The sequence below is a fragment of the Siniperca chuatsi genome, linkage group LG14 (assembly GCF_020085105.1).
Source record: "Siniperca chuatsi isolate FFG_IHB_CAS linkage group LG14, ASM2008510v1, whole genome shotgun sequence".
NCBI classification, from domain to species: Eukaryota; Metazoa; Chordata; class Actinopteri; order Centrarchiformes; family Sinipercidae; genus Siniperca; species Siniperca chuatsi.
In genome coordinates this window covers 9,869,372-9,887,346 of record NC_058055.1, presented here as the reverse complement: position 1 = coordinate 9,887,346, position 17,975 = coordinate 9,869,372, and the positions used below count along the sequence as shown (strand labels likewise).

Here is a 17,975-nt window from a genome sequence, read left to right as displayed (position 1 = left end):
GCAAACAAGCAAACAAAATCCTGAAACCTGCTTCTGCCTCATTATTTTCATGTAGGAAGGAATTATCAGCATATTAAATATTTATTTAATTAGACTGGTGGGTTCTATAGTTTTTATATGCTGTGTGTATTTCCTTCTTTTCATTGCAGGTCCAGCAGAGGATTGCACGGAGCGGGCAGGCACAGTCAGTGAGTGTGCCCGTGCAGACGAACACGAGTCTGACGATGCCCTTCTACAGCAACCCCATGATGTTCTCTCAGACCAACACGAGGTCTCTGCAGGATGCAAACCAAAGACACACAGATAGCGAGTTCAGCCAAGATGGACAACTACGGTGAGAGCCCTGAAAAACACGCAGTATGTTTGACATTAAGAAATGTGACTTTCAGCTCTTTAAAACCACAGGTGATAATGGTGGTACGGCAAACACTGTAAAATAAGTCAGTCCGTTTTATGAATAGCATACGCAGTTTTCTGCCATCCCACACAGGAGCACACGAGTTAGCAGGGCAAACATCTTCCTTCAACTGGTAATGAACTGGAAATAAATTTAGCATTAGCATGAAATGACGGGCACATTAGTTCTAACCTCTGATAGGCTGAATCTTAAGTAGATAACACTGTTTTAATTTTAAATATGAGTCTGGTACCAAATGATTTCAGAAATTAAGATATTCTGCTAAGATCAAAGACACTCTTTAGCTCCTTGATTAAAAGTGTTTTTATGTGTTGTACTACCCACTTTTTAGAAGAAAGTGTGAAGGTGAAAACCTCACGCTCTTTGACATCACTGTTCTTCCAGTAACAGATTTTATTTCCTGCAGCATGCTCCTCAACCAGCCAATGCAGACGCTGGTTCCCACTAGCAGTGTCACCTCGCAGCCTTCCCAGTGCAACATGGGCATCTCCCAAACCATGTGAGAACTGTTTAATTAGACTGTGCACACACACACACATCTGTTTGTGTGGTGTTATTTCATATTGTGCCTGACTTCTTCATTGTGCCCTCCACACAGATATACCTTGGAGCAGCAGATCATCGCTCCTTCATTCTCCATGCAACAGGTCAACTGCAACGCCGTCCTCGTGCCCTCCCCGGTCTTCACGTCCCCCATAATGATCCCACACAACAGTTTCATCTCAAACCAGTCCCAGTCAGCCTACCACACTCAGCCTCAGGCTTCTCAGCACTCCCTGCAGCTACAGCAGCCCCAGCAGTTCTTTCAGGTACGACGCCCATCTGCTGTGTAGTGATGCAACCATATTAGTCAGTGTGTGTTCATTGTTGTCCTCAGGTTTCTAGAAACATATTTTTGACTTTAACTACAGTCATTTGTAATGGATTGTTGCATAATGCTGCTCAGTGTAATTACCCAAGGCTATATGTTTACTGATTTATGATCATTTTAGGCATTACACTGCATCTGAATCCCTAGTTACCACAGCAACAAGCTACTGTGCAATTTCCACAGGCTGTTAACCAAGAGAGCTGTGTTATTTTCAATCACTCTAAAACCTTGGCTTTGTAACAAGGGCGTGATGTGATCAAAAATTAATTAGGTCAGACATTGAATCATGTTATACTGAATAATTTTCTCTTTGTCTAGAACACAAGTCACCAGCCGTTACAAAACTTAACATAGATAAACAGTGTTAGTAAGTAGCTTACCTATATCCGTCTACACACCAAAGAAAATATTACATCAGTTTATTTAGAGTGACACTGTGGAGTCACTTTAGAGAGATCATATATGCTGTCTCTGAAGTGATCACTTTAACTTTTGTAAAATATTGTTTAATACCACATACTGAGGACAACAATCATGTCTCTGTATCAGGGCTTTACTTTCTAGTAGCTAGTCCGACCAATATGTGAAACAAAAATATTATGGTGCTGAGGCCCTTCAGCAGTCACAGAGCTGTTGCCTGTGCCCTGTTCGCTCATTCACTGGTCATTTAGTAGCGCCTAAAATGATTTCACTACTAATGTGTGATTTGGGCACTGTAAAAATTATTGTTCCATTAACATTTTAAGCTTGAAATCAGGGTTGAGTTGAAGAAATTCAGGGGGAATGTTGCATTTTTTTTCTAAATCAAGGGGAGGGTTCAAAGCAAATATCAATAACCCTGGGGACTGCCTTGCTTTTTAAAAAAAGTCAAACAAGGTTCAGCCCCCTTCTCACCCCAAAATGTTTGTACAGTCCCTAAGGTAAACACCCTTACATTTGTTTATACAATACCTGTCCTCCTTGGACAGGAATAGCAGACAAGTCAGAAAAGGCTTCATTTATACTAGACAATGACTGTCTCATGCACTAGACATACAAAGTATTACACTCTGATTGTTATTGAATATTTTAATATTAAGAGATAGCACTCATCATTTATACACAATTTATTATGCATCTCAGTCAAAGATTAGATTGGCAACAGATTTCACAGATAAAACCACTCATGTTCTGTTTTGTGTCCACAGATGACTCAAGGACTTGTACAGGGTGGGTCTACGCCAACATTCTTACACAGCACTAATGTCCCACAGCAAAGCACTGTGGGATACATCCAGCAGCAGCCGCAAACACAGCAACTGCCGCAAGCACAACAGCAACAGGCGCAACAGCAACAGAGGCAATACCAACATTCCCAAAACCAGACTGGCAGTGTTTCAGACTTCCGAAATATGCTGACTCGGTAGCGGTGTGAACTACGTTAGAGCGCTGAGATCTCCCTCTGTGTTGTCGCCATATAGGCGGCAGCACGTTGTGGCATTTGGAAGTCAAACTTGAAGTCAAGTTCTGCGGCGGAAATGCTTGAGAGTGGAAAATTGCTTCTAGTGACGTTACTTTCGATGTGAAGCTGCCCATTCCCGAAGAAGCTGGTGTGTACACCACTGGAGTGAAAACCACAAGCAGAGGCTGCACTGACCTGACGTCACCTGCAGGATCTGAGGAGAGTCTGAGGTGCTGGGCCTTTATCACCGGCCCACATCGCACTCAGGCATCAATCAAGAGGACAACGCGTTCACATGTCTGTTTACACTTTGGTACTGCTCCCTACTCAAAAGTAGAACAAAAAATGTACCCATCAATTTATATTCTATTTTCCTCACTAATGGCTTAATAGTGAGATTATTTTTCAAACCTACAGCTCGACTCCCCTCCCCAGTGATATCAAATCATCACCCTTGGTAGGATTTTTAGCTCCAATGAAAATGGTTCATCTCATAAAGGGATTTGTGTACATGGGAACTCTACATCAATGGGTATTTCAGTTGGCAGTCTTCAGACGTCGCTCCCATTTTGTCCCCAAACAATGATTTACTTGCAGGCACGTTCATGGCAAGTCACTAGAGAGGAGCTCTACTGTAAAACATGCAGTGGTGAGATGACCATCATATCTAAAATCAGGTTTGGTAAGAATTTAGATGTAACACGCTACACTGGGAAGCTGGGGGGGATATTCTCAAATTATTAGAAAGGTCTATCTAGATTTTTAAAGCCTCAATCTGGGAATGAAGTAGGGGTGCTACAACCATCCCACCACGTCTCACTGAGAATGACAACACAGCTCTGAAGTCCTGATTTTAGGTTCTGATGAGCTTTGCAGCATGAGTACTTAGGTGATAAACAAGCTACCGCGGGGGGGGGAAATTGTGCCTTTAGCCATGGTACGTCCATGGTGCGGTTTGATGGTTTTATCTGATTACGGCTTTAAAAATCCAGCTCAGGTCCATTTGGAATACAAAGTTATATTTTCATAGGTCATAATTTATTATTTTCCACATCAGATTTAAACAAAAGACATCTAGATTTGTAATGGATATATTACAAAGATGTACTGGATGCTTTTTGCAACCTTTACATCAGTAAGTCCAAACTCTTTTTGAATACTTTCTGTAATGATAGTATCTAATAAGATTCATTTAACTATTTACTGAAACTCTAATGAAATCATTACATGTTTATTTATTACATAGACATTTAAAAAAAATGGGATTAAGAAACTAGTTTTATACCCAAAAGTTATAATTGATTTTATCTGTTCATTTAGACATTAAAAGGTCAACACTGGTCTTAATGTCTTATCCCACCTGGGTTAATGGTTTAATACAAGCTGTTCCCACAACAACTGTGCACCACCACTGATCTGTATGTAGCTTATAGTAGTTTTCCACAATACAACAACCTTCTGCAGTGCAAGTGTATGCTTGGTGATTTGAATATCTTGAAAACAGTGAGAAATGATTTGGGAGAGATTCTGCCTGCTACCTGGATATTTCTCATCAGTATTACCCTCTTTATTATTCTGCTCTGGTCATTCATTTGTTTTGTTTATTTGACCATCTGAGGAGTCACAAAATTTACACTGTAATCATGACCAAATGAGCTCATTTACAAGTACTATGAATGTGATCTCATTTAAAAACAATAATATTGTTAGCAGATATTGTTTAATGTTCCCCGAAAATACAGTAACCTCCAATATGTTATTGTGTAAAATATCATACAGCTGCAGCGATAAACTACCTAACACTATATTTGACATTATTTTATCAAACATTGATTGGAAGTTGCTCAAGTTCTTTGCAGTCAGTCCTGTCACTATTTCAAGATGTTACAATCTTGTTCTTTTCATACTGCGCTGGTTTTAACTTTTTGTATGACAATCCTCATTTTTTGAGAGACACTGTTTTATGTTTGTTTGGTGAAGGAAATCTTGCTGCGATAAGTGCAACTGCTAATCAGCTCTTGTAACTGCACTCCTATCTAAAACATTCATATTGAATATAAGAAAGTAACATATTTATTGGCTCAAGTTGTAATGATGCGTTCTTTAAAGACAGTGTTGTCAGATTGCAGCACTGCGATAATGGTGAGATGACAGTTGTAACAGAAAAAGGTTTCAGGTGTATTGGTGAATCTGGATTAGCAGTTGAACAATGTCCAGGAAGAAAACACACTAAAGAACATATACTTACATCTCTCTTTTGTTAATGACAATCAGACAGACAACTTGTAACAGTATACTGTACAGAAACTGCCTGTGCCAGAGTCTAACTTTAGTATTTAAATTTAAAAATCTTCTATCTTTAAATTTGTTCCTGCGTTACATAGTTGCTCCCAGATAGCTCAGCAGGAAGAACACAGTTTCTCGTGACTCTGTGTTTGCTGACATTCTCACCGTGGAGCTTGTGCTACATACACTTTATAAAAAGCAGCTCTTCATGCTCAGTATGACAGTTTGGTCTAAGCCACATCAGCTGTACACATTCAAGTTAGCTACGTCGTAGCCCCTTTCAAGACTGGTGCTGTTCATCTTGGACGACAAGACTCAACTGTCAGAACACTTTCAAAATGTACGTTCAGTGCCGATTTACACTTTCCTATGTGCAATGTCAATTTGAAAAGAAGAATGTTAATTTATACTGTTTTAAATGTTTTAGAACAGATGTACGATGTATATAGAGGTATATAATAAGCCATTGTACCATGTAAATTATATGGAAGTATTTTTTTAATGAAAATGTCCTAACATTCCTTCAGCCGTTGATATCAGCAGTATCTTTTTAAGGGTACAAGATATGTCCAGTGAAGACTATGATCACAATGATTACACAGGACTTTGTCTGCAGGGGAATGTGGTGTAGAGTGGTGGTTTTCCCCCCAAAAAATTATAACAAAACATAGAAACTCTGGAGCAAAGGGTCATATGTTCACCATGATGATTTGGCAGTCAGTTTAACATCTCCCTCATGATGATTGAATCTGAATCCTTATGTCCCTGTCAAGCAGAATTTCAGACACTTTTAGAGTTCACATCAGGGCGCAGGAACAGCTGTCCAGCTGTGTGCTCACTGCTAGTGATAATAACAGCTGAGTCTTTTAAAGGTGATTCAGCCAAAACTGAAGTGAACATGCAAAAAGTCATTTCCCTTTCTTTTCAGTTTAATGGGTTTCAGTTTTTTAGCTTTTAAGAAAAAGTGCAATTGTACATCATCATCAGATATTGTTTTTAGATGGCTGAGGGAAGTCTCAATCTCCTTTTATGTATTTCTGTACATCCACATTTGGTATAGTTCAGCTCAGCCAGCAACTCAGAGGTGCCATAGATGACTATATATTTTTTTACTTTCCTTCATTACTCAGTTTTATTTCAGCTACTGAAAGAAATCTGATATTTTTGGAAAACTCATAATTTTGACGAATATCAACCGTTCAGTTGATCACAGTGAAATTTCCCCTTAAGGGACAGTTCAATGCCAAAATCCAAAATACATATTTTTCCTCTTACCTGTAGTGCTATTTATCCATCTAGATTAATTTGGTGTGAGTTGCCGAGTTTTGGAGATATCGACCGTAGAGACGTCTCCCTTTCTTAAATATAATGGAACTACCTTGACCTTGTTGTGAGCAGTTTCATGTAGGAACTATTTTCTTTCACATGAAACTGCTCACAACAAATGTGTGGATTATCTTGAGTAACCGGGTCATGATTTCTGGAAAGAGACATTCCTGTTGATCTTTTCAAATGTAGTTTTTTGGCACTTTGAGCACCACAAGCCAGAGTGGCAAATTGTCCCATTATATTAAAAAAAATGCAGACGTCTCTACGGCCGATATCTCCAAAACTCTGCAACTCACACCAAAGAATATAGAAAGATAAATAGCACTACAGGTAAGAGGAAAAATTAGTATTTTTGATTTTGGGGTGGACTGTCCCTTTAAGGTTGTTTTCCATCTAAACACATCATTCAAAGAAGTTGTCAGTCCATGTTTGTCTACAATTTATTTGCCTTGCAAAGGTGGTTGAGGGAAATTCTGCTCATTATTGTGAGTGAATCATGTCGAGGTAGTTCATGCATTGTGTTCCAGATTTAGGGTTAAGCCCTAAATTATTTTGCTTTGGACAAATCACCTCATTTTCCGCCAGATGTTTGTTTCAGGTGTGTATTGCTTCACAGAAGTTAATGTAAATAATCCATCTGCCCAGTCGGTACGGTTTTTCTTTGTATTTGCTCTCACCAACAGCAGTAGCTGCACCCTTTTTTTTTTTTTAACCCCCTCCTCATCTTTCAGAATGCTTTTCTTCTTCATGGGGTTTTTCATTGAGTGTCATTGTTTTTGAAGGCATGTGATTTTAATCACATTTAACTTGTGCTTTTCTGATTTGTAAAATAATGACTGGCACCTTAAATGTGAGAGTGGACAGTCAGATCAATACTTTCTGTTTTGCCAGGACATGAACAAAACAAACCTGATTCACAGCCTAATTCATTTCTGCAGTTTCAGTGCAGAAACAAACATTGAATATATTGTATAATAGAATGTAAAAAAAACAACAAAAAAAAACAAAGTTTAGTCTATATAGCTGTTTATTTTATATGTCTAATAGATTACAAATGTATGTTACTTGATTTTAAAATTAAAGTAATTTTATAACAGATAATGAAGTGTCTTATTAGAGGAGGTGAGGTTTTTTTTTTGCGTCCAAGTTGGTGTTGCACAGTCACTTGTATGGCTTGTTTTCTTTCTGTATTTACCATCAAAATAAGCTTTAAAAATATCCTTAATATTGTTTTAAAAGAAATTAACAAATTAAGTTTACATTCTAAAATATCTTGACATTAATTATGTTATATTGAATTATTTATAAATCAACCTGGATATTGTGAAATATTTGAAAATAAATATTTTTAAACATATGTATTGTTATTCTGAGCAAACTGTTTACAAAGAAAATTCTCAATTGTGTGTTCTTAATGCAAAAGGCCAGGTTAGTATTCATTTATGGACATGGAGGAAAAAGGTTTGACATCAGTACTTAAATAAAATATTGTGCAAAAAGTTTTTAACACTTCTCTGATAAAGTCATCTCACATGATGCTAAACAGCTAACTTTAAGTGGGATTATGATCAGATGTAGGATGTAACATTACTTGGTGTTAATGAGGACACAGCAGAGGGAGCCCATATGAGCCGCTGTCACCTCCCTGTGATTTGATTTTCACAGTGATTCATTTTATGGCAGCCATCCAAAATACTATTAATTTCTCAAAATTACTAATCTACAGTGATGATTTCATGAGTTAAAACTTGCAGCATATAAACGGACACCTTATCTGTAGCCTAAGCAACATCTGTCAGTCACAGAAAATACACTGTTGCATTCTGGTGGTAATAAAATGTGCAATTTTATGTATTTCAGTGTTTTAATCGATCGTAAAACATGTTCCTCTCTTCAAAACATTAAAACATTATTTAAATTATTTTGTCATATTTACTTTACATGTGTAACAGGAAATCAGACAATTTACAAGTATCAAATTGAGGTTTGGTCTAAAACAAGTGGATTAGGTTTCCTTTGCTCATTCTATCCAAAATAACTGTATAATTACATGATTAATGTATGCTGACAATAATTACAAGATATTCTCACAAAACTGAACACTCGCTCTTCTGTACCTCCTAGTCGAGACAAACCTCTGTCACTCTGTACACCTTGTTGATGAGGACTTCCACCTTATCTCCACCCAGATGACAAAAGTCCAAGATGCATACAACATGTGTATCCTCCAGCTCATTGGCAGTCACTAAGACCGCCTCTGCAAGACAAAAAGATTCACAATGTAGCATCACCTGTCACACTGATCCTAAATATGATGCTATGTATTAGTGATAAAAGGCTGCTGTGGTGGCTACCTGGCTCAGGAAGTGTTGCTTCACTGTGGTTGGCAGAGTCACTGAGAGGGCAGAGGAAGCCTGACGAAAGGCAGGACAGCATCGTGTTGCCATGGGGATCCTGGGGAAGACCTACAGCCCTGGGCTCATCTGAGCTCACAACAGGAAAATACGCAGCATCAACAGCTATCTGCTTGTTTATGCCTGTCAAAAAAAAAATTAACAAAAGAAGATTGTTTTTTTTTCCAACAGTCTACAACATAAAAACATGGGTAGCTTTTTAGATGTTTTGGGTAATTTAGGTATTTTTTTAAGAGGTTGGTTTTCAGCCCTAACTGAAGGCAGGCTCTAAAGGCAGACCTACCTGACTGTGTGGCAGCTCACAGGCTTATAGTGCGTTCATTCAGAAGTTAAACAGACAGAAGTGTTATGATTCTAAAAGCTGCTGTTCGTAGACAATGCCATGTTTAACTGCACAACTTGTTGAAAATGGAATAGAAGGCAGAGAATAAACGTTTAATGAACCAGATTAATAATATGGAGCTATATGAATTTTGGTGTTTTCTAAATGTGGCTCAGACTGAGTAACCTGGTTTCTGCTGACAGCAGCTGTCAACCTCAAAGCAACTCATTGATGACATAAAGGTAATATAATAAAAACATAAAAAGGTCTGTTAGCTAGGTCTAGCCATTCATATGAAAGAGAAGGCCGAGGCCTTTATCCTATGAATAATTCCAACAGAATATTATGTAGGAAAAAAACGAGAATGTTCTGAAAACTTTGCACAGGTTGGATGACAGAAGCTGAAATGCTGAAATGAATGTCTTGTACGTCACAGATCAGAGTAATTCTTACAATAAAACCTCACCTAATATTGTTACTTGGTAGTATCCTGGACAAACCACAGGTGGAGTGGTGTCAGCGGTTTGCTCTGGTGTCCACCGTGTTGGCTGAAGGTTACTCCACTGCAGGAGGACGTTCTTTTCATCAGAGGTGAACCTGCGAGAGATGCTGTCCTGGTGCAAACCACCTTGACACAAATGTTCAGACACTTCCTGTCGTTGCTTCAGCCAACTGCTGCTTTCCCAAGATAATACATCCGAGTCTGCCGGAAAGAAACACATCAGTGTGACGGTGTATCACAACACATAAGGTACACCGCAGTAAAGCTGCAGCTCCAGTAATGCACCTTGATTTTGCAGTTGTAGGTCACATTCCACAACCTGAACCTCCTCAGATTCAGAGTTACTCTCTTCTTCTTCCTGCTCTTGTCCTTCCTGTGTATTTTTATGTCCAGCTTTCCTGTAGGAGCAGAGACAAATAAGCTCAGAATGATTGAAGTGGATTACTGATAAACACTACCAGCTGAATCTTCAGTACCTTTTTGATGGCATGCCACTACGATTCAATGAGGACTCTGTGGCTTCTCTGGAAAACATGTTGATATGTTACATTTCATTTAATGAATTGAATAGGCTTTAAACTCTGCTCGATGAAATGTGCTCCTACTAGCCACAAAAGTACAATTAATGATTCAATACCGTTAGTCAGGAGTCAGATCATACCTTGTTTGAATTCTTCTTTTTCTTCTGCTTACTGAGATTTGCTCCGCAGAGGGAGATGTTAAACTGGCTGCCAAAGTCTGCTCAGCTATAGAGGGATGATTATGTGTAACTGGTACAGCTTGTTCACACGCATCAGAAGAAACATCCTGCAGGAAACCAGTTGACTTATTTAATAGTTTTAATGGTCATTACTCTTGAAAAGATGCTGTAACATAATGTCTATTACCTCTTTCTCTTCTGTTCCTTGAGACTCTGTGGTCCTTGGGATTTTCATGTACCGCACTGCCGTGATCTGTCCTTGAATTGCAAGTTTTTTATGTTCCCTATATTGCAGGGTCTCTAACTCCCTCTTCAAGTCAGCCACAGCAACCAGAGGAGCTTGAGCTGAAGACGGAGCATAAAGCTTTTAAAATAACAAAAGTCCACATGGTCAATTAAACCAAATCACTTTTACTGTGGGATGCAGAATTTTAGATGCAGTGTATACTGTACTTGTCTAAGAATTGTCTTCTTATGGGTGGCTTGAAAGAATAGCTTTTGAAAATTCAAATAAAAAGTATAAAGATGAACTCCCTGCAACTATGCATTAAGATAGACAGAGCAGGTGTACAGTACAAATGATTCATCTTGAACGTACACTATGCTGCATCTGCAGGAGAATGCTGACCGAGATTTTATTTGATTCCTGCCACCCATAAGAGAACGGAGTGAATCTCATTATGGTTCAGTACTGAAGTGGAGTCCAACATTTCATGCCCTGAAATTATAAAAATTTAGGTTTTTTTCTGAGGCTAAACAGTGCCTGTGAACCATTCTGTGTTTTTCCCTCACCTGAGGCATCTGCCATTGACTGGGTACATTTCTGTGGGGGACGAGGGTAGCAATAATGACCACCAACAGCGGTCTTCTGAAGGACAACATTGTCCTTCAAAGTTTTGGTCCACTGGATGAAACTCCTCACTTTGGGGTCACTCACATATGGCTGACCTTTGTGGTAGCCTGTTGTAGAGACAGATAATATACAGTTCAGTTCCAACTGCAGTGACCGATACTGTCACCACATATTTATGTAGATTATCAGGTACTCATTGTTGCAGCTGTGCTAACCTGTGATGAACGTCTCTGTCTCGAAGCTGCTTGTGAGGTACGGCAACGAGCCTTCCACTTGACAAACTCTCATCTGAGTGCACACCAGGTAGGTCACTGTCGAAAAGATGATGATATATTTAACTAAGTAAAAATGCTTCCAAGTGTGGCAGCAGAGCTATCAGATAAGAGCTGATAGTTGACTTACTTGGGCATATACGACTGAAGATTTCTGGTTGAGATGAGGAAAAAACCTCCAGGATAAAAGGGTGGTTAGATGTTCCATCCACTGCGTGGATCCAGCGATACGTCCAGTATTTTTCTGGACCTAAAAGGTGAACATGGCCAATCATCAATAACTGGATTTATATTTAAAAGGAAATTCAGCAGCTTTACTTTAGTTTTTAAAAATCATTTCCAGTTTTTAGATAAAATATGAACAATTCTCACCCTTGTTCCCTTTACTCTTGACTCTTTCCACACGACCAACAAAAGTTACCAAACCAATCACATCACATGCAGAATTGTTGGATAGTTTTTCCAACTCTGACCTGTAAAATAAATAAATAACATGAAGCAGTTTTTAAACAAAACTGAAATCATTATAAAGCATGACTCAGCAAGGAAATGCTGTATAAAATAATAATATTAAGTAGTATGTCTCTTGTATTTGCATAAACCAAAACAGTACAAAATAGCATATTGTAGCATGCACACCTAAAGTACTAGATAAAGATACAAGACAAATGTTAAACTGTTGACTGATAAATGCCAATTCATTACCTTGTGGTGAACTGGTAGGAAACCTCAGGCAATCCCCACTGAGGCAGTACACTCTTTGGTGAGACCACAGTGATGACTGAAGCTGGGTTGCGAGGGTTCAGGCAGATTTCTGGGAAAAATACATATGAAGACATTACATTACAGAGAGTTTAAGCTAAGGGTATACTGTGGTTCACCAGCCCTTTCAGACAACCCAAAAATAAATCAAAACTTTATATGATTACTTTTCAAAACATGGAATATTTTACTTTCATTTTCCAAACCCTGTTAATGTTAAATCCTGAGGAATAAAAGGTAAATGTTCAAAGGATAGCCACACAAATTCTCAAGACTGACCTTAAGTAAAAAGCAGATTTAATTGCATGTATAAACTACAGAATCCTGCAACTGAAAAATGTTGTAGTTAGTTGTTTGATTTATTTAGATATGTGAGGGTTGGATAGACATGTTTCTACTAAAAGACAATGACAGTGTTATGCCACATATCATAGCATTTATGCAACCTTTTCAGACCCAAAAAGAAAAAGAACAATACTATTCACACAAAACTTTTGTGCTAAACTTCTAAATGCAAGACTGTTGTCAGTAGTTCTGTACATACCTACAGAGTTAAAGGTCTTCATCCTGTGATGGTCCATTTGGGGGTGTGACCGGTTTGAATAACTCTGCTTCAAAGTGTAATTTTGGAGGTACAATACTGTACCTACATTCAGTCTCTGGTAAAACTCTGGACAAAGTTCGTTCCAAAGTACAAGGGACATTGTCCCACTCTGGTCAGCAACTTCAAAGTAAACCTGAAATATGACAACGCATGAGGTGAAAAACAAGTAGACTACAGTCTGTCACAACATAAGTAGTGAAAAATTTGTAAGAAATATGAAAGTGAGATCCTGTTCACATCTTGTTACTGAGGCCCCAAATTCTTGGCAAGTTCAAACTCACCTGGTAGGGGTAATCAATCTTGAGCCCAAACTTCCCATAATACCGTAATCTGGATTTGTGTATTATCTTCACTAGGAGAGGGAGAGGTTTCCATGTGTTTCTAAAGTTTGACTCCAGACTACAAAGAAGAGTAATCTTGGACACTGTTGAAAAGAAAACATTGCATTTCAGGATTTTCTCTGCAATTTAGAGACCAAAGGTCATGCAAATGAACATAAAATACATTAGAGAAGCATTAGAGGGACTGGACAGAGTGCATATATTCTAGTCAACAACTGCGTTCCTACAGTGTACAGTTTACTGTAAATCATGCAACTAATGCATGTGGAAGATATAGTATATTAATATCATATTGGTTTTATAATGTAAGACTACATATTGTCTAGGATTGTGGGTATTGTAATATCTTGAAATACAGGTTAAACGTTTCCTTCTAAACACATTAGCTTGTTGTAGCTGAGTGAACAATGACATCTTTTGTCTGCTTGGTCATCATAATTGTGCTGAAATGATTAGTCAAGTAATCGACAGAAAATGTAGAGACAACAACAGACGATTCTGATCATTTAAGTCATTTATCAAGCAAAAAAGCCCACTTGAGGATATGCTGCCGTTTTCTGTTTTATATCATTATAAATGTATTAGCTTTGTGTTTTTAACTATTGTTCAGACAAAACAAGCAGTTTGAAGACATCACCTTGGGTTCTGAGAAACTGCGATGGGAACTTTCACTATTTTGTTAAGCTTTGTTGCCCAGGAGATAATTGACAAATTGATAATGGCAATAATCATTAGCTGCATCCATGTATCATATCCAACTTATTAAATTCATTATCTTAAGTGTAAACATATTCTGACTGCACCAATTACCATCCTACAAAAATATTGTCAAATTATTGCGGTGTGATTGTGATATTTGCCTTGGTAGGTTTCTTCAAGCCCAGTAGCTAAAAAGCCAAGTAGCAAAGTCCATCAGTGGTGTAAATGTAAGCCATGTAAATAGATCAGTGTGTGACAGAGTATCAGAGTATCTCACCGTCCAGCACCGTGTCAGATGAGGGAGACCCTGAGATCCAGATGTCTCCCTCTGGGTCGTCGTTGTTCCACAGAGACAGGTAATGTTTGCGGCTCACCTGAAGGGGAACATCACTTTGCAGCAGCACACTCCTCTCCATGCCATGCTTAACCAGCATGGGCAGTGAATTGACATCCTTTATACGGGGCAGGACTGCAGACCTCTCTATACCACATCTGAGCTTTTCAATGCAAATGTAACCATGTCCAAGTCTCCTCTCGTTGTAAACAAAAGAGCACTGAGGGATGCTGATGTCAGTCCCAGTCCTCAGGATGTTTGTGTGCACCAGGCGATTTAAACTAGGGTGAACAAAGCATTTGGCTCGCCAGACTCCGTCAGTGACCGTCACATCGTAGCTGTCGAGCTGCTGCCCCTCAGTTTGCTCAGATAAGTACCTCTGGAGTGCAATGACAGCGACAGGAACCGCCTCCTCAGTTTTTAGTTTCAGACACTGTGTGGAGGATAACCGCTCCAACGTCCTCTGGAGGAAAGACGCTTGAGAAAGACTATTTGAAGAACAAGACGAGTTATTCTCCATTGTCGACAATTAATTCAACTCGTTGCCTGTTGGATAGCTGGTGTGTCGCTGCCGTCATCAAATTATCTCACGTTAGCTTGTTAGCTAACTAACGTCTTCCTGCCAATATTAGCAACAATGTTCTTCACGCGTTTAAACTTTCGCAGGGAAACTAGTGGTATCTGAAAGAATGTAGGACTAGACTTATCTTACTACAGCTAGTTTACTATACAAGACTTAATATTTCACGGTGTTTGGAAAAGAGGATATTTCGCTAACGAAATTACTAAGGGAAGCTAACATTACAAACAACACGGGTGCTGTTTGATTGCGTCACTGTTTGCCTTAAAGACCAAAAAGTGCGAAAGAGAAAGAAATCCGCTATAAGTTAAAATACTTAATTTATATGTCTAATGTTACCATACTGAATACTTTAGTCTAGCCTAAAACATATCCTGTTAATGTACACAGGAAATTCATATTTTTGAATTCCGCGCTGAGCAGTCGGACTCCTGACGTCATCAACGCGACGAGTACGTTGTAGGGCAACTGTTTTGTTCGTTTTTTAAAATGGGTTAAATTCATTAGAATTTGCAGTATAAACAATTACAAGTCATATGAAGAAACACAAAAGACAAAGTATATCAGACTGTTATCAGGCCCTAAAAAGAGATTAAGAAATGGCAGAATATCTCTCTACTGTCAGAGATAGAAAGCAGAGACAGATCCTAACCAAGTACAGGGTCAGTCAAAGCTGAGACAGAGATGTACTTCCTCCTACAATATACAACATTCAATGAAATAAGGAACATTTACTTTAACAGGTTAAATTCTGTAATCTCAGATTTCACAGAGCTAAATGAGCTCTCAAAATGAAAAATACTCCTATGAGAAGGAGACAGGGCAGATCTTGCTGCCCACTATATATCAACATGCCACAACCTGAGGGACAGTGAATGACCTACACACACACACACACACACACACACTCATAAAAAATGTTACAGTTTCTAGTTTTTGCAGTTCTTGCAGTTTAACTGCAAGTCTACAATTTATTATTATTTTATATATATATATATATATAAAACTTTGTCCTTCACCCTCCGCGGGTGGTCTCATCCTTCGAGCTCAGAGGCCTGGGAGCTTGAGGGTTCTGCGCAGTATCTTTGCTGTTCCTAGTACTGCACTCTTCTGGACCGAGATGTCTGGTGTTCTTCCAGCGATCTGCTATAGCCACTCCTCCAGTTTGAGGGTCACTGCCCCGAGTGCTGGTGCTCAGGGTCAGCCATGATGAGTGCCTCTGTGCTGTCCTTCAGTCCAGCCCGCTCTAGCCATTGGTAGGACTTCTTGATATCAGCCACTTCAGTTATGTTCCGGTGGTACATCCCATGTAGGGGTTTGTCTTCCCATGATGGTCCTTCCTCCAGCACGTCTTCCTCTGTTCCCCATTGCCTGAGACATTCCCTGAGCACGTCATCTGTCGGGGCCTTATCTTGGATGTACTTGTGGATCTTGGATGTTTCATCCTGGATAGTGGCTCTCACACTCACTAGTCCACGGCCGCCTTCCTTACGGCTAGCGTACAGTCTCAGGGTGCTGGATTTGGGATGGAACCCTTCATGCATGGTGAGGAGCTTTCGCGTCTTAACGTCTGTGGTCTGTATCTCTTCTTTTGGCCACCTTATTATTCCCGCAGGGTATCTGATCACTGGCAGGGCGTAGCTGTTTATTGCCTGGGCCTTGTTCTTGCCATTGAGCTGACTTCTTAGGACTTGCCTTACTCGTTGGAGGTATTTGGCCATTGCTGTCTTCCTTGTTACCTCTTCGAGGTTGCCATTTGCCTGTGGTATTCCAAGGTACTTGTAACCATCCTCAATGTCTGCTATTGTTCCTTCTGGGAGTGAGACCCCTTCTGTGTGGACTACCTTCCCTCTCTTTGTAACCATTCGACTGCACTTCTCAAGCCCGAATGACATCCCAATGTCAGAGCTGTAGATCCTGGTGGTGTGGATCAGTGAGTCGATGTCCCGCTCGCTCTTAGCATATAGCTTGATGTCATCCATGTAGAGGAGGTGACTGATGGTGGCCCCGTTCCTGAGTCGGTATCCATAGCCAGTCTTGTTGATTATTTGGCTGAGGGGGTTCAGTCCTATGCAGAACAGTAGTGGGGACAGAGCATCTCCTTGGTATATGCCACATTTGATGGATACTTGTGCAAGTGGCTTGCCATTGGCCTCAAGGGTGGTTTTCCACAGCCTCATCGAGTTTGCAATGAAGTCTCTTAGAGTCCTGTTGATGTTGTACATCTCTAAGCATTCAGTGATCCATGTGTGCGGCATTGAGTCATATTCTTTCTGCTTTCTTGTAATCAATCCAGGCAGTGCACAGGTTGGTGTGTCGGGCTCTGCAGTCTTGGGTGACTGTTCTGTCAACCAGGAGTTGGTGTTTGGCTCCTCTGGTTCCTCTGCCAATGCCCTTCTGTGCTTTGCTCATGTATTGATCCATGTGTCCACTTATCTTAGTCGTGATGATGCCTGACATGAGCTTCCATGTTGTGGAGAGACAGGTTATTGGCCGATAGTTGGATGGGACTGTACCCTTTGCGGGATCCTTCAGGATCAGGATTGTGCGCCCTTCGGTAAGCCATTCAGGGTGCGTCCCATCTCTTAGCAGCTGGTTCATTTGTGCTGCTAGGCGCTCATGGAGTGCAGTGAGCTTCTTTAGCCAGTAGGTGGATCCTGTCAGGGCCCGGTGCTGTCCAGTTCTTCATACCTGAGACTCTTTCTTGGATGTCTGCCGCTGTGATGGTGACTGGATTCTGTTCAGGGAGGTTGCTGTGGTCCTTTCTCAGAGCCGCCAGCCACTGTGCATCGCTGTTGTGTGATGCCTCCCTCTCCCATATACTTTTCCAGTACTGCTCCGTTTCCAGCCTTGGTGGGTCTGCTCTGCTGTTATTACCCTGCCATTGAGCGTACACTTTCTCCCTCTCTCAAAAGAGAGAGGGAGAAACATTGAGAGAGAGGGAGAGAGAGAGATAGATAAAGAAAGAGAGAGGGAGAGGGAGAAATAGAGACAGGGAGAGAGAGAGAGAGCGAAAGGGAGAGACGGAGAGAGAGAGAGAGAAGGAGAGAAAGGGAGAGAAAGAGATAGATAAAGAAAGAGAGAGGGAGAGACATTGACAGAGGGAGAGAAAGGGATCGAGAGAGACAGAGAGAGAGGGAGAAATAGAGACAGGGAGAGAGAGGGAGCGAGAGAGGGTGAGAAAGGGAGAGACGGAAAGAGAAAGAGAGAGGGAGAGAGAGAGAGATAGATAAAGAAAGAGAGAGAG

The 17,975-nt window shown here is 40.1% G+C and overlaps 2 protein-coding genes across 7 annotated transcripts in view; one reads left to right on the top strand and one right to left on the bottom strand.

The window, feature by feature from the left end:
• npas2 (neuronal PAS domain protein 2) overlaps positions 1–4,199 on the top strand; it is a 44,762-nt gene extending 40,563 nt beyond the window's left edge. For all 5 annotated transcript variants that reach the window (XM_044222295.1, XM_044222298.1, XM_044222296.1 and 2 more), the window contains 4 exons: positions 150–334; positions 825–917; positions 1,017–1,227; positions 2,477–4,199. In XM_044222295.1, the coding sequence (XP_044078230.1) occupies positions 150–334; positions 825–917; positions 1,017–1,227; positions 2,477–2,695 (708 nt within the window). In that variant the 3' untranslated portion in view covers positions 2,696–4,199. The remainder of the gene's footprint in view (positions 1–149; positions 335–824; positions 918–1,016; positions 1,228–2,476) is intronic.
• Positions 4,200–7,354: 3,155 nt separating this feature from the next.
• On the bottom strand, positions 7,355–15,322 carry radx (RPA1 related single stranded DNA binding protein). Of its 2 annotated transcripts, none has more exons than XM_044223265.1 (15): positions 14,092–15,322; positions 13,056–13,198; positions 12,715–12,907; positions 12,114–12,222; positions 11,781–11,881; positions 11,539–11,658; positions 11,352–11,447; positions 11,076–11,243; positions 10,471–10,628; positions 10,245–10,390; positions 10,060–10,107; positions 9,869–9,981; positions 9,548–9,784; positions 8,700–8,828; positions 7,355–8,602 (listed from the first exon to the last, which is right to left on the bottom strand). In XM_044223265.1, the coding sequence occupies exons 1-15, from the start codon at positions 14,666–14,668 to the stop codon at positions 8,466–8,468; spliced, it is 2,475 nt and encodes an 824-aa protein (XP_044079200.1). In that variant the 5' UTR covers positions 14,669–15,322; the 3' UTR covers positions 7,355–8,465. The 2 variants fall into 2 exon arrangements, with proteins under 2 accessions (XP_044079200.1, XP_044079199.1); XM_044223264.1 differs by having other exon boundaries at positions 8,700–8,882; positions 14,092–15,316.
• Between the last annotated feature and the right edge of the window lie 2,653 nt (positions 15,323–17,975).

Bases quoted from the DNA above. Each gene is read 5' to 3' on its own strand.
- radx (XM_044223264.1), bottom strand. From the start codon at position 14,668: ATGGAGAATAACTCGTCTTGTTCTTCAAATAGTCTTTCTCAAGCGTCT. The intron at 11,448-11,538 runs GTAAGTCAACTA...TCTTTTCGACAG, and splicing joins CTTCAGTCGTATATGCCCAA to TGACCTACCTGGTGTGCACT. The intron at 9,785-9,868 runs GTGCATTACTGG...TCTTTCCGGCAG, and splicing joins CCTACAACTGCAAAATCAAG to ACTCGGATGTATTATCTTGG.